At 42.1% G+C, this 15,513-nt stretch overlaps 1 protein-coding gene across 3 annotated transcripts in view; it reads left to right on the forward strand.

Moving 5' to 3' along the window:
* Positions 1-15,513, forward strand: part of slc2a8 (solute carrier family 2 member 8) — a 37,958-nt gene that overhangs the window by 3,479 nt on the left and 18,966 nt on the right. For 2 of the 3 annotated variants that reach the window (XM_063073100.1, XM_063073099.1), the window contains exons 2-3: positions 10,745-10,907; positions 13,468-13,674. In XM_063073100.1, coding sequence (XP_062929170.1) covers positions 10,745-10,907; positions 13,468-13,674 — 370 coding nt within the window. Of the gene's footprint in view, positions 1-4,612; positions 4,933-10,744; positions 10,908-13,467; positions 13,675-15,513 lie in introns of those variants that run through there. The other variant, XM_063073101.1, reaches the window with a different exon arrangement.

Genomic DNA, 15,513 nt, shown 5'->3' on the forward strand with positions numbered 1-15,513 from the left:
GTCCCCGACCAAGTTCCCAGGCAGCAGACAATGCCTTTAGCCTCGCAACAGCCAACAATCCATCCAATATTCTTGTGGTCCCACTGCAGGTCGATGGGAGTAGGTAGTTTAAATAGTCCAACATGGACTAGATGAGCTGAAGGGCCTGTTTCTGTGCTGTACTTTTCTCTAACTCTAAGGCCGTGGTAGGGGCTACAATATGCTTCACACTGCTGTTACACCTTCCCCCATTAGTTAGCAAAAGTGAAAGTTATTGTCAAAAGTACCTATACAGTTCCATATCTTACCTTGAGATTCATTTTCTTGAAGGCGTTTACAGGAAAATGAAGTAATATAGTAGAATTTATGAAGAACTATACATAAAGACTGACAAAGAACCAATGTGCAGAAGACGACTAATCATGCAAATAAAAACTAAAACATACTGAGAACATGAGTTGCAGAGTCTTTGAAAGTGAGTCTAGGTCATAGAGTCAGTTCGGAATACTGGTGAGTGAAGTTGTCCACCTCACTTCAGGAGCTTGATTGTTGTAGGGTATTAACTGTTCCTGAATCTGGTGGGTCATTAACCCTTTTTAGTCTCCATTCACATTTTGAATTAAAGGCCTGAACCTGAAACATAACTGTTTATCTTCCATAGATTCTGCCTGAGCTGCTGAGTTTTTCCAGCATTTTGATTTTATTTCAGACTTCCAGCATCTGCAGGATCTTATTTTGGATTTTGAAGCATTCATCAGATTGATATTCTCCTTGGGTTTGTCTTGTAAGGAGAAATTAAGTTCATAGGAATGAACGATCCTCTCACTTTGGTTGATAGAATAGTTGTGGGGTTGATGTATTTTTCTCTCATATCTAGAATCAGTGGTCACGGTCTCCAGGTAAGGAGTCTGCTATTCGGACTAAGATGGATGGGAAAGTGGATTGCGCATCTATGGAATTCTTAACCAAAGAGGGCTGTGAGGATTCAGCTGCTCAGCACAACCTAGCCAAAAAAAAGTTTTTAGATAACTGAGAGAACTGAAGAATAAGGAGTTAATGCAGTTAAGTTCCACTGAAGTGAAAGGTGTTTCATGATCTTATTGAATTACAGGGCAGACACAAGGGGCTGCATAGAATAATATTTCTCATGTGCTTGTATATTAAATTTAATCAAATGCAGCCCTTTACTCCGTCTGTTTCCAGTTTGGGGATTTGATTTTACAAGCTAATACTGTCTTGATCATTTTTATATTGCAAAGATGTAGAAAAGAAAATTGCTAGGTCTGCCCTTAATCAAGGGTGAGAAACGTTAAATAGCAACTTATGAAATGTTTTCTCAAGGGCACAGGTGTAAATGGAAATATTATTCTAGTTGTAAACTATTACTATCCCATGTTAAAAGTACGTTGTTTAAAATTAATGGCTTTTAGATTGAAAACCAATTTTTTATGAAGGGTATTTGTGGATCAGAGACACGTGGGACTTGAGCTCCTAATATAAAAAGAAATTGTAGAATTGGTTTCTACAATTTTTCCAGAGAGGACAAAAATAATTCTCCTTAGAAATATGAAATATTCACTCAGGGCTAGCTATTGAACTTGGATTTAATGCAGAACGCCAGCTAATAAGTTGGCCTCATTTGATGTAGATAATGTCAAGGCTAATGACTCAAGTTGTAGTGTAGTAAAGCTGACAGCAACTTTCCATATCTGTACTTCTGAGAAATCTAGAACTTGCCAAGGGATAGATCATTGTTCCACTAGATGCTCTATGATGGTCTTTGCCAGTAAGTTCAATACTAAAATCTTGTCAATTGCCAGGATAAAGGAAGGCTTGCTCACCTGCTCCCCACTCACTGTGGAAAAATAATTATAAGTGCAGGTAAACTTTTTCCAGACAAGTGCACAGATGCTGTAGATCAGGGGTCCCCAACCTTTTTTGCACCACGGACCGGTTTAATATTGACAATATTCTTGAGGACCGGCCGACCGGTGGTGGTGGTGGTGGGGGGGAGGTGTTCAAGTAGGGTTAAACCCACCTCAACATGTCTTTTACAGTTAGGGTCGCCAACTTTCTCACTCCCAAATAAGGGACAAAAGTAGCAGTCAAATCCCGGGACACTCTACCCCAGGAAAGTCCACCATGACCATGAAACCTTGCACGGGCACCTGTGTGCGCATGTGTGAAGTGTGCATGTGTGATGTGCGCACGCGCGTACGTGCTGATTTTTCCCCCACAAATCGATTTTGCCTTCATCTTCTGGACTATACTGTACATAACATTATTTCTACTTTATATAGGCTGTGTATTTATCATATCAGTCCTGCTTTTACTATATGTCAGTGTTATTTATTTTCAGTTTTAAGTGTTATTTGGTATGATTTGTTAGGTTATTTTTTGGGTCTGGCAACGCTCAATATTTTTTTCCCATATAAATTAATGGTAATTGCTTCTTCGCTTTATGCCATTTCGGTACTACAGGTTTCATAGGAACGCTCTACCTTAGTGGGGGAAATACGGACCAAACCAATTTAGCTCAATATACGGGATGTCCCGGCAAATACGGGACAGTTGGCACCCCTATGTTCAAGTTCAACAGTGTGTGACAGGGAATGGGGAAAGGGTGCAGCTGACTCATATCGGTTCCTCACGGCCCAGTAGCACATGCTTTGTGGCTTGGTACTGGGTTTGTGGCCCGGTGGTTGGGGACCACTACTGTAGATCTAATTTCACAAAGCAGAGTCCCATTATTTTTCCAAAGTCAAAAACGTAGGACTTTTAAAATTTAATCTGCCCTTCCTTTTGTCCCCCTGGTTTCACAAACACAAGAAAATCTGCAGATGCTGGAAATCCAAAGCAGCACACACAAAATGTTGAAGGAACTCAGCAGGCCAGGTAGCATCTATCCGTCCCTCTGGTTTGATCACTTTTGTTCTGTATAGTTTTAAAGCAGGTTTGTACTTCCCTGTATAGTGTGTATAGGCGAGGATTTCTGGGCAGATGGGCCTTGTCACCCATGATTGGCAGCTCATCTAGGAGAAGGCAAACCCTGATCTCAAATCTCTGTGGCCTTGCAGCCATAACCACAAATAGGAGAAGGCTTCAGGAGTAAACCTCAAGGGGGAAAATCTGGAGCTGAGGCCGCTAAGGCAGTCCTATATTGAGTTCAACACTAACTGGCAACTCCTGTCATGCTCCTCGTGCCAAAATTTATCTGTCTCAGTTGTTCCTTTGGATTCATCAGCTGCATGGAGAGGAGGAGCCTACTGCATGGGTAACATATTGTGCTGCCCTGGCTTGCATATACAACTAGGATGCAATAGACACTGTCGTCCTTCACAAACAGAGGGGCTCTTCCTTTTGCCCTCCCTTCCTATGGCCAAGAATCTTGCAGTGTTTTACTTGTGTAACACCCTGAGAAAGGTTTCACTGCTAATGTAATGGTTTCTGTGTAGCAGCAGTGTTTGGGTTATTACTGGAGATAACGAGGGCTTTGGAATATGCAGGATCTAATGAGGGAGGTGTTTTTCTTTCTTGTGTGCCTGAGAGCAAGGTATTCATGGCTTTTGTTCAGCGGAAGATGGAGAGAGAAGATGCCGGAACAGAGAGGTTGTAGACTGCAGAACTGAGTGGATGTGGAATGGGGTTGGGAGTCGATGACGTCCAGGGGGCAGTCGATGGAGAACGAATGGATGGGAAAATCATGACCTCCAGTGTGCACGTCAGACTGTTTGATTAAAATGGGCCCTTTTCTTTTTGTTTTCTTTACTAACCCTCTAGTCAAATTAAGAATTATAAAGCTAAATTGCATATGGTGTACTGTTTGTTATTTTGTGGTACTGACTTGCATTGGGAACACATCTCACAGCATCTACACAAGTGAGATTTCACAAGTTTGGCGGGCTGGAGAGTGTCTTCCCCTAGACTAATGCCTCCGACCTACCTGAGGGTTACAATTGTGGGACGTCCTTTAATCCTGAAGTCGTGCTCTCTTATCCTAGAATCCCCTACCATGGGAAATAACTTTACCATATCTAATCTGTTCAGGCCTTTTAACATTTGGAATGTTTCTGTGAGATTCCCCCCCCCCCGCCCCATTCTCCTGAACTCCAGGGAATACAGCCCAAGAGCTGCCAGATGTTCCTCATGTTAACCCTTTCATTCCTGGAATTATTCTCGTGAATCTTCTCTGAACCCTCTCCGATGTCAGTATATCATTTCCAAAATAAGGAACCCAAAACTGCACACAATGTTCCCAAGTGTGGTCTCACGAGTGCTTTTTAGAGCCTCAACATCACATCCCTGCTCTTTTTATTGTTTCATACCTCATGGGTACCTTGTGACTGTCTTATGACCATGATGTAATTGATTATCTGATGAGCATGATGTAATGGTCTTGTGGAGGTCACATGATGTAATTTTCCCACCGATGTGAGGTCATGTGTTGACATGTTCTCACCAGGTATATAAAGGGAGACCCCTGGTGTGACACAGTTGGTCTTTCCAGTTGAGTTTTAAGTTCAGTTCACTATTTAATTCGTCAGACCAATAGGCTAGTCCTGGACTTATTTCCTGGTAAAATTTACATATTACTATTTAACTATTTGTGGTTTTATTACTATTTATTATCTATGGTGCAACTGTAATGAAAACCAGTTTCCCCCGGGATCAATAAAGTATGACTATGAGATACTCCGTTATACTGCGTATTTGTCTTATGACGCAGTTTCATTTTAAAGTGGAGTTCTGCTTTCTATTGTAAGTAGTGTTGGAGAGTGAAGACTTTACTAAAGTACAGGAACTGGCAGAGTCGAGTAAAGCTGATATCGGTCGGCAGTTTTGGAGAGGATCGACCTTTTTTGAATCTTCGTTCAAGAAATAGTGACCTGCATTTTGAGATATCCTCTGCTAAAGCAGGAAGCATTGTGCAGTGTCTGTTCTCCAGAGGAAAAGGTCAGTTCCTTTAAACCATTTTATTTCCATCGTCGTGAATCCTGTGGACAAGGCAGATTCCGGCTGGGATCAGCAGTAACGTCACGTCTTCGAGAAATTCTTTACTTCAGGAAAGTCTCTCCTAATTGACTGTATAAATCTCTTAGTCTTTCGAATTTACCATTCTAAGAACTGTTCAAATTTACCATTTAAAGAACTGTTTCCGCATTTATCGTTTTAAGAACTGTTCCAGAGTTGCCGTATAGTAGTTAACTTCCGGTTAAGTTAGTCGTTTAAATACATTTCGCTATTTTTAAGCAGAGTTTAATAAATGTTCGTTTGTTTTTATAAAACCTGACTCAATTCTATATTCATTGTTGCCGGTCACGTGACATTATATTTTATACCTCAAGAAATGAATGCCAACATTGCATTCACCTTCTTCACCACTGACTCAACCTGGAGGTTAACCTTTAGGGAATCTTGCACCAGGACTCCCAAGTCCCTTTGCATTGCTGCATTTTGAATTCTCTCCCCATCTAAATAATAGTCTGCCTGTTTATTTCTTCCACCAAAGTGCATGACCATACATTTTCCAACATTGTATTTTATTTGCCACTTCTTTGCCCATTCTCCTGAACTATCTAAGTCTCTCTGCAGGCTCCCTGTTTCCTCAACGCTACCTGCTCCTCCATTTATCTTTGTATCATTGGCAAATTTAGCCACAAAGCCATTAATACCGTATTCCAAATCATTGACATACATTGTAAGAAGCAGCAGTCCCGACACTGACCCCTGTGGAACTCCACTGGTAACCAGCCAGCCAGCCAGAATAGGATCCTTTATTCCCACTCTGTTTTCTGCCAACCAGCCAATGCTCTACCTACGCTAGTAACTTCCCTGTAATTCCATGGGCTCTTATTTTGTTAAGCAGCCTCATGTGCGGCACCTTGTCAAAGGCCTTCTGAAAATCCAGGTACACCATGTCTACTGTATCTCCTTTGTCTACCCTGCTTGTAATTTCCTCAAAAAATTGCAGTAGGTTTGTCAGGCAGGACTTTCCTTTCAGGAAACCATGCTGGCTTTGGCCTATCTTGTCACGTTCCTGCAGGTATTCATAATCTCATCCCCAACAATCGATTCCAACAACTTCCCAACCACTGATGTCACGCTAACAGTCTATAGTTTCCTTTTTGCTGCCTCTCACCCTTCTTAAATAGCAGAGTAACGTTTGCAATTTTCCAGTCATTCAGTACAATACCAGAATCTGTCGATTCTTGAAAGATCGTTGTTAATGCCTCCACAGTCTCTCCAGCGACCTCCGTAAGAACCCGAGGGTGCATTCTATCAGGTCCAGGAGATTTATCCACCTTCAGACCATTAAGCTTCCTGAGAACCTTCTCAGTCGTAATTTTCACTGCACGAACTTCACTTCCCTGACACTCTTGAATGTCTGGTATACTGCAGATGTCTTCCACTGTGAAGACTGATGCAAAATACGCATTCAGTTCCTCTGCTGTCTCTGTGTCTTTCGTTACAATATCACCAATGTCATTTTCTATTGGTTCCATATCTACCCTCGACTCTTTTACCCTTTATATACTTAAAAAAAGCTTTTAGTATCTTCTTTGATATTAGTCGCCAGCTTCCTCTCATAATTCATCTTTTCCTTCTGAATGACCTTCTTAGTTTCCTTCTGCAAGTTTTTAAAAGCTCCCCAATCCTCTATCTCCCCACTTGCTCTGGTTTCCTTGTACGCCCTCTCTTTTGCTTTTACTTTGGCTCTGACTTCACTTGTCAGCCACGATAGTGTCCTTCTTCTCTTTGAAAATTTCTTCTTATTTGTAATATATCTGTCTTGCACGTCCCTCATTTTTCACAGAAGCTCCAGCCGTTGCTGCTCTGCTGTTCTTCCTGCAAATGTCCTTTTCCAGTCAACTTCAGCCAGTTCCCCTCTCATGCTGTTGTAATTTCCTTTATTCCACTGAAATACCGACTTGGATTTTACTTTTTTCCCCCCTCAAATTTCAATGTGACCTCAATCATATTGTGATCACTGTTCCTTAAGGATTCTTTAACCTTAAGTTCTCTTATCACCTCCAGATCATTGCACAACCCTCAATCTAGCACAGCCGATTCCCTAGGGGACTCAACAATAAGCTGTCCTAAAAAGTCATCCCTTAGACATTCTACAAATTCTCTCTTGAGGTCCAGAACTGACCTGGTGTTCCCAATCCACTTTCATGTTAAAATCCCCAACAATTATCATGATATTGCCTTTCTGACACACCTTTTCTGTCTCCTGTAATTTGTAATCCACATCTGGCTGCTGTTTGGTGGCCTGTATACAACTGCCATTAGGGTCCTTTTACCCTTGCCATTTCTTAACTCAACCCATTGAGACTCTAAAGTTGTGGACAGAGCTGTGTCCACAACTTTCTGTGGTTTCTTGCAGTCACGTGCAGAGAAGTTGCTGTACCAAGTTGTGATGTATCCAGACTCAATTCTTTCTGTAGTGTATGATAAAGTTGGTAACGGTTGATGGAGAAATTCTTTAGCCTTCTGAGGAAGTAGAGGTATTGGTGAGCAAGCTGTGTAAATCATTCAATACTGAGCTTCAAAATTTTTCAACAGGGTAAATTTGATTCCAAGACACAATATTCTGCAGATGCTGGGAATTCTGAGTGACACACAAATGCTGGAGGAATGAACATTTGACATTTCAGGCTGAGGCCCTTCATGAAGACTCTAAAGAGTCTCAGTCCAAAATGTCAGTTGTTCATTTTCCTCCATAGAAGCTGCCTGATCTGCTGAGTTCCTCCAATGTTTTGTATAAATTTGATCTGAGTAAATGAAGCACTCATTAAGATTTTAGTTCTAATTTGCCAACAGGAGTGCTTTTCTTCTGCTGGCTAACTGCAGTGTGAATGATATGTCTCAGACTTGCATGTTTGTGCAGGAAGTTGCAACCTCCTGCAGTCACTGCGCCTGAGATTTAGCATCAAGTTCAGGGACGTTAGGATGACACAGTGTTGCAGTCAGTAATCCTGCTACCTCACTGTTCCAGTAACTGTATTGTATGTGTGGAATTTGCAATTTCTCCCTGTCATTGGGTTTCCTCCAGGTGCTCCAGTTCTACCCCCACCCCACCGCACCCTAAAAATGTACCTGTCAAAACCTGACCATGTAAGCTATTCCGAAATGCACAATCTGGGGCGTTGGTGGGAATGTGGGGTGAATGAAATAAATATTTTTATACTTACTGTCCTGTATGCTGCTGGCATTCAGGGCACAATGAGAGTCCTCCATCTTTGTCCATCCTTGGTCACACACAGGTATAGAGGGATTCTTCATTGCTGTTTCCATAACAGTTTTGCTGTACCAGTCAGGGTTGTTAGCCGTGAGCTGAACCCCGAAACCTGGAGGACCAGTGGACCACTCTTAGTCTGATCTCTACCCTTTGACCTGTTTGGCAGGGGTGACCCTACCAAGAGTCGAAGCACAAGGCTCTGACTCCAGCCAACAAAGCTCTCTGGGTCATTGAGGCACGCAAGTCTCCAAACCCTACAACAAGGTTGTGGTCCTATTGGAGGAAAGATTTTTATAGCTTAGCTTTATTTGTCAAATATACATTAAGACATTTGGTGCATTGTTTGTGTCGATAACCAACACAGTCCGAAGATGTGTTGGGTGCAAACCACAAGTGTTGCCATGCTTCCGCCATCATAATAGCTTGTCCACTACTTACTAACCCTAATCTGTACGTTTTGGCTCCTCAATATGGGGGGTGCCCCCCCCCCACCTAGGACTCTGTGCTGCGCCCATTGCTGTACTCTGTGCTCACACGTGAGCACCCGGGCAACCACATTGTCGAGTTTGCTGATGACATCGCAGTGGTGGGGCTCATCACCAACAACAGTGAGATGGCCGTCAGAGAGGAGGTGAAAGAGCTTGAGGCCTGGTCTCAGGCAAATAACCTCTTCCTCATTGTCAGCAAGACAAAGGGGATGGTTATCGACTTCAGGAGAACTCACATCACTCACACCCCTCTTCACAATGGCAGCACAGCTGTGGAAACTCCTCCCTTACCTCCATTTAGGGCACCGAACAGTCCTTCCAGGTGAGGCAACACTTCACTGGTAAATCTGTTAGGGTCATCTTCGCCTATTGTATCAGTGCTCCCAATTCAGCCTCCTCTACGTTAGTGAGACTCGATGTAAATCAAATGAAGTTCAACATTCTGAAGCACTTTCAATAATGTTTAACTTTTGTTTTAATCTAGTTCTGCATGCCTCTGATCACCAGCATTGGGAATCATTAGAATATTTTTTTTAATCTGTTAGTATTATTGTTTAATATTTTAAGTGTTGTATGTGACATATGTACTGTGGACCCTGAGGAATGCTGTTTCATTTAGCTGTGTACATGTGTAATGTTGAATGACAATAAACTTGAATGTTCTGATGGCAAGAGCTGACAAAGGCCATCAGGTGGCCTGTGGTCAGGGCCTGACTTCCTGCAGTTTAGCTTCAACTCCCTTCTGCTATGCCTCGCAGAAGGATGACGCGGCAGGGCACTGGGAGCCATGCACCTATTGCCTCAGCAATGCCCACAATCAGCAACCACAAACAGTGGACTGGGGTCATCGAGATCTGGTGCAGTAACTATTAGTGGCAAACCTGCCATGCTCTCAGTCCTGTCATAAAGCCAAGAATCCTTCATGTAATTGAAAGTGAATGTAACATGGAAGTCAAACTAATTTGCTCCATGTAATTGCAAATTCTTTACTTGTAATTTAACAGTCAACATTTCATTACTGTGCTCCCTTGGGTTTTTAGCCTATACTGACGTTTGTTAGCAATGAGTTAATGTTTAACTTGCAAACGCTGACTTCCTCTGACTCTGGTTTCCTTTGCAATCTTGGTTTTCAGTTTGATATCTAACAAATTGATCTTTCTTAATCATTAGCTGAGTGAATGGTCAAAATTCATTTCATTTTTTTTAGACTATCCTACTTTCCTTTGTTTACCCCTGATTGTTCCATATTAAACCTACATCTTTCGGAATGCAGGCAAATATTTTATTGGCGTATCAGGCATGATGAAATCTAGACACAAGATTCTACAGATGCTGGGAGTCCAAAGTAACACACAGACAACGTGTTGGATGAACTCAGCAGGTCAGGCAGCATCTATAACAGGGGTTCCCTACCTTTTTTATGCCATGGACCCCTACCATTAACCGAGGGGTCTGTGGACCCAGGTTGGGAACCCCAATCTTTGTTGCAGTATAATCGAATTCATTTTGGATACTGGCCAACTGAGTTGATCAGATGGATCATTTTATCATGTTTTTATAATCATTTAATTTTAAAAAGAAACTCATACGGCATCAAGTATACTGCTTATCACACGTGCTTTGAAAAAATTTGATGCGTGGGCTCATTGGAGACACAAACTAATATACTCAGGCACTTACAGTGCTTTGCCCAGTTAATAAATACAACAAAAAGAATCAATTTAGCCACAAAGTTTCTCTGACATCTGACTTGCAAATATCTTTCTGCTCAACTAATCATCTACAAGTTCTTGTGATCATTCCCGCTCACTTCTGCTGATGCTCTTTGTGGGTCCTTAATTTTACCATTTGTCAGGTGTGTTCTGTTAATGGAGATTTTCATCTGTTACTGTAAGCAATTTTGTGTATTATAAATTGTGAGGCTGCAAACTAATTTAGGATTCGATGGAGAAATAAGCATTAATAGATGTTATATTTGTGTTGAATGATTGAGTTTTGAATTAAAGGATCTTTTCCCTGTATTTTTGTTTTACAGTAAAGTAAGGAATGGGAATCTATACCTGGCCACGTTTGCAGCTGTATTGGGCCCCCTTAGTTTTGGATTTGTTCTTGGTTACAGTTCTCCTGCCATTCCAGAGCTGGAATCTGATGTAAATCCGGATCTGAAACTTGATTCCTCTCAGGCTTCTTGGTTTGGGGTAAGTTACCACTATTAAATATTTTCTGTATAGTATCAGTGGGAAGGGTTAAGAAGTTGCTTCACAAACAAGAGAAAATTGGCAGATGCTGGAAATCAAAGTAATACACACAAAATGCTGGAGGAACTCAGCAGGCCAGGTCTATGGAAAAAAGTGAACAGTCCATGTTTCCGGTCGAGACCCTTCATCAGGACAGGAGGAGGATCTCGGCCCGAAATGTCAACTGTGTACTCTTTTTGATAGATGCTGCCTGGCCTGCTGAGTTCCTCCAGCACTTTGTGTGTATTACTTAAGTAGTTGCTTGTCTGTTGTTTATGCAATGATGTCTGCTGTACTGCTGAATGAGACTATTGAATCCATTCATCCCTTTCCCATTTCCTCTCACAGAGAGGTTGTCTGCTTACGTTGCTGTTCCAATATGCATTCAGTGGCCACTATATTTGGTATCTCCAGTGCCTAATAAAGTGGCCACTGAATGTATATTCGTGGTTTTATGCTGTAGCCTAACCCATCCACTTCAAGGTTTGACGTGCTGTGCATTCAGGCATGCATGCTCTTCTGCCACTGCTGTTATATAATGTGCGGTTATTTGAGTTACTGTTGCCTCTTGTCATCTTGAGCCAGTGTGACTATTCTCCTCTGACCTCACTCATGGACAAGGCATTTTCGCTCACAGAACTGCTTCTCACTGGATGTTGTTTGTTCAGACCATTCCCTGTGAACTCTAGGGACTGTGTGCATAGAAATCATAAGAGATCAGCAGTTTCTGAGATACTCAATCTACCCTGTCTGGCACCAGCAATCATTCCACAGTCAAAGTCATTTAGATCACATTTCTTCCCCATTCTGATGTTTGGTCTGAACAGCAACGGAACCTCTTGACCATGCCTGCATTTTTTTTAATCCATTGAGATGCTGCCACATGATTGACTGGTTAGATAGTTGCGGTAATGAGCAGGAGTACCTAATAAACTGGCCACTGAGTGTATTTGTCAGGCAAAATTTTAAAATTGTCTGTCTCTCTACCAATGATTATTTCCCTGATCTCCCCCCTCTACCATCCAATTCCAACTTCCAGTTGTAAAAATATATGGTGCTCTTTCATTTCTTAATAACCCTGAACATCGCATATAATTTCCATTTATTTGTTCGCAAAGTACTAAAGCCTAAGGTGAAATTTTGAAATGTGACCCTCTGTCTGAAAAATCTGTTGTTTTCTTTGACCCAACTGTTTTTGTCAAAGGCTAACTTGTGTGAGAATATAATATTGTGGGACTAGTGAACACTGATAAAGAAATGTAGTAATAAACACAAGGGTTTCCTGCAGATGCTGGAAATCCAGAGTAACACACACAAAATGCTGGAGGAACTCAGCAGGTCAGGCAGCATCTGTGGAGAAGAATAAATGTTTGACTGTTTATTTCCTTCATAGACGCTGTCTGACCTGTTGAATTCCTCCTGCAAGTCATGTAATAAGCCTGTACTCCGTGGACCCCTCAGTTAATGGTAGAGGCCCATGGCATCAAAAAGGTTAGGAACCCCTGTAATAAACTTCCTATGGAATTGTATATCAGTGAATGACCAGAACACTGCAGTAGGTAGTGGGTAGAGAAGAAAAACAAGTGTAATTTGACTGTATTTAAGAGCATTTTGAAGGACACTTAAATAGATAAGGCATTGAGGGATGAAGTCCTCATGGCGGCAGATAGAAGTGATGGGCCCATTTCAGTTTCCGTGCTCTGTAATAATATCTTCATCCCTTCAATAGAACCCCAGAATAATGCATTGTTCCCTATCCTGAGTGCTGGGTAGACTTGTCATAAGTCATCAAAAGTCACAAAGGTAACATAGGAATTTAAACTCTTGACTCAAGACAATTAAATCTGTGCCCAACTTCCATTCTATCTTCCCAAATGTCTTCACACTCTTAACTTCTGGGAAAAAAAACAGATCGAGGAGATCAAAATTCTTTATTTTCCTTTGTAATTATTGTTTTCCTTATAATTAAATAAATGTTACTTAGTATCTCTTTGGATCTCCCTTCATTCTTGATAGGTCAGATTTCCTCCTTAGTTTTTGGATCCTTAAGGTTGTTATAGCTGAGGGGTATTAATGGGGACAAGATCCCGCTACCTATTAAATGCCCCCAATGGCGTGCGCCTCAAATAACCAAGTCCAGCTCCTCGTCTTCACATATGGTTTAACTACTAAGCCTGGTGGAACCATTTCGACTGACAGAAGGGCCAAAGGCGCATTACTGGTGCCTTAAAATGGGTCACTTCAAGCAGATGGGGCCCATCAGCCATATTGGGCTTGCTTATCTAGATAGCTGGGATGCAACATCCATGACCCTGCCTGACAAAAGCCTCAACCTTCTTTGTTAACTCCGTGCTCCAAAGTAGCACATATATTACACGCACTGAGGACTGAACTTTTAGCTTCGTTAAGTGTATTGAACAATATTACCTTTTGGTTTTCTTCAGGGGTTTTATTCTATTGAGATTGAAACTGCTAAGCTTATCATAAAGCAATTTAACTTCACACTTTGGTACCTTTGCAGTCCTTAGTTACCATTGGAGCAGCTGTGGGTGGCATCATAGGAGGATGGCTCGTCGATAAGCTTGGCAGAAAGCAAAGTCTGATGTTGTGTGGCCTTCCGTTTATTACTGGGTTTACAGTAATTATCGGAGCGCGGAATATCTGGATGCTTTACGCTGGGAGAATCATGACCGGATTAGCCAGTGGAATAACGTCGCTCATTGTGCCAGTAAGTACAAATCCTATGTAATGAGCAGGAGTACTTTTGTACAGTAATGTATAATGACTACAAATTATTCTTCAAAACAGTCTTTGAATCTGTAGCCAATGGTATTCTTTCTTAGTACAACACGGTTACAGTACCAGCGACCCCGGTTCATTTCCCGCCACTGCCTCTAAAGTGTTTGTGCCTTCTCTCCAAGGTGGTGTAAGTTTCCTCCGGGTGCTCTGGTTTTGCCTCGCAGTCCAAAAACGCACTGGTACATCTTTGGACCGTGGGGGAAAACTGGAGCACCTGGAGGGATCTTGCAAGATCATGACTTGAAGGCTCTATTCTGCGCTGTATCTCAACAAACAAAGTAATGGGCAGGAGAATTTTCATACAGTAATGTGCAATGACTACAAATTGTTCTTCAAAACATTCTTGGAATCGGTAGCCAATGGTTTTCTTTCTTAGTACAACACAGAGCGAGGCTATAATGCCCAGTGGCCCTATGCCAGCTCTCACCAGGGCATTTCACAAAATTCTGGAGGAACTCAGCATGTCAGGCAGCATCTATGAAAGGTTTTGACTCAAAATGGTTTGGGCCAAGACCTTTCATTAGGGCTCAAGGGGGTATTCCTGTCTATGCTCTTTCCTATTTCCCTGTAGCCTTTTCAACCTTTCATCACAAGACATAGAACATAGAACATTACAGCATTGTACAGACCCTTTGGCCACAATGTTGTGCTGACCTTTTAACCTATGATTCCAGGTACACCCTGCTATTAAAGATGTTGGCCTGGTAAACCTCCTGAAATGCTTCCTTTAATAAGAAGACTGCAGTGCATGGTGCTCAGATGCTGCAACCTCAGATCTCACTGTTTAGATGACATGCTCTTATTTTTCCTGCCAAAAGGGACAAGTACACACATTGTCTCTCATTTGTCCTTTGCCTCCTCACTTAACTTGTCTGTCCCCATGTCCTTTTCAAAATTTAGTTTTTTTTTGGCCTGTGCCTGCGTGTCTGTGATGATATCTTTTTCATGACTTTGACAAGGCGCGGAGCGATAGAGAGACTGTGGTGGGCCACTCCTCACACAGACATCTAATGCAGTATTTTCTCTTTATTTTACGAGGGCGAGTTGCGATCTCGACACTCAACCCGGCACGGATGGAAAGCGTACTTGGGAGTGGACCCGACTAGTTTTGAACTCGGGAACCTCCACTCCCGCGTCTGGCACCAATGTCATTGTGCCACCAGCCGGCCCCAAAATTTAGTTTTTTAACGCTTTCTTTTTCTATCATCAGCTAATTCAGTCCCTTCGTCCAAGTAATTTATTTAAATTGTTAAAAAAAATCTGAGGTCCTAACACTGATCCCTGTGGCACACCAGTTACATTTGGGCAGCCAAGAAAACACCCATCTATGTTTGCTCATAAACGTGAGACATTATGCAGATACAGGAAAACTTGAGCAACACAGACAAAGTGCTGGAGAAACTTGACCAGTCAGGCAGCTTTCATGAGGAGAAATAAACTGTCAACATTTCGAGCTTTCTTCATCAGGACAGGAAAGTAAAGGGAAGAAGCCAAAATGCAAAAAGGCAGGGAGGTAGGGGGTGGGGATAGAGAGGAAAGACCTGCCAACATGTAGTCCTTGCCCTCTACCACCTTATTCTGGTTTCTGCCCCTTTCCTTTCCAGTCAGGGTGAAAGGGCTCTGTCTGACATGTTGGTTATTTATTTGCTTCCCTAGATGCTGCCTGACTTGCTGAGTTCCTCTTGCATTTTGTGTATGTTGCTCATTTATGTTTGCTGTTTCCTGTTAGGCAGTCAACTCCCCATTCTCCGGTACGATGAGCATTTAC

The sequence above is a fragment of the Mobula hypostoma genome, chromosome 21, assembly GCF_963921235.1.
Source record: "Mobula hypostoma chromosome 21, sMobHyp1.1, whole genome shotgun sequence".
Taxonomy (NCBI): Eukaryota; Metazoa; Chordata; class Chondrichthyes; order Myliobatiformes; family Myliobatidae; genus Mobula; species Mobula hypostoma.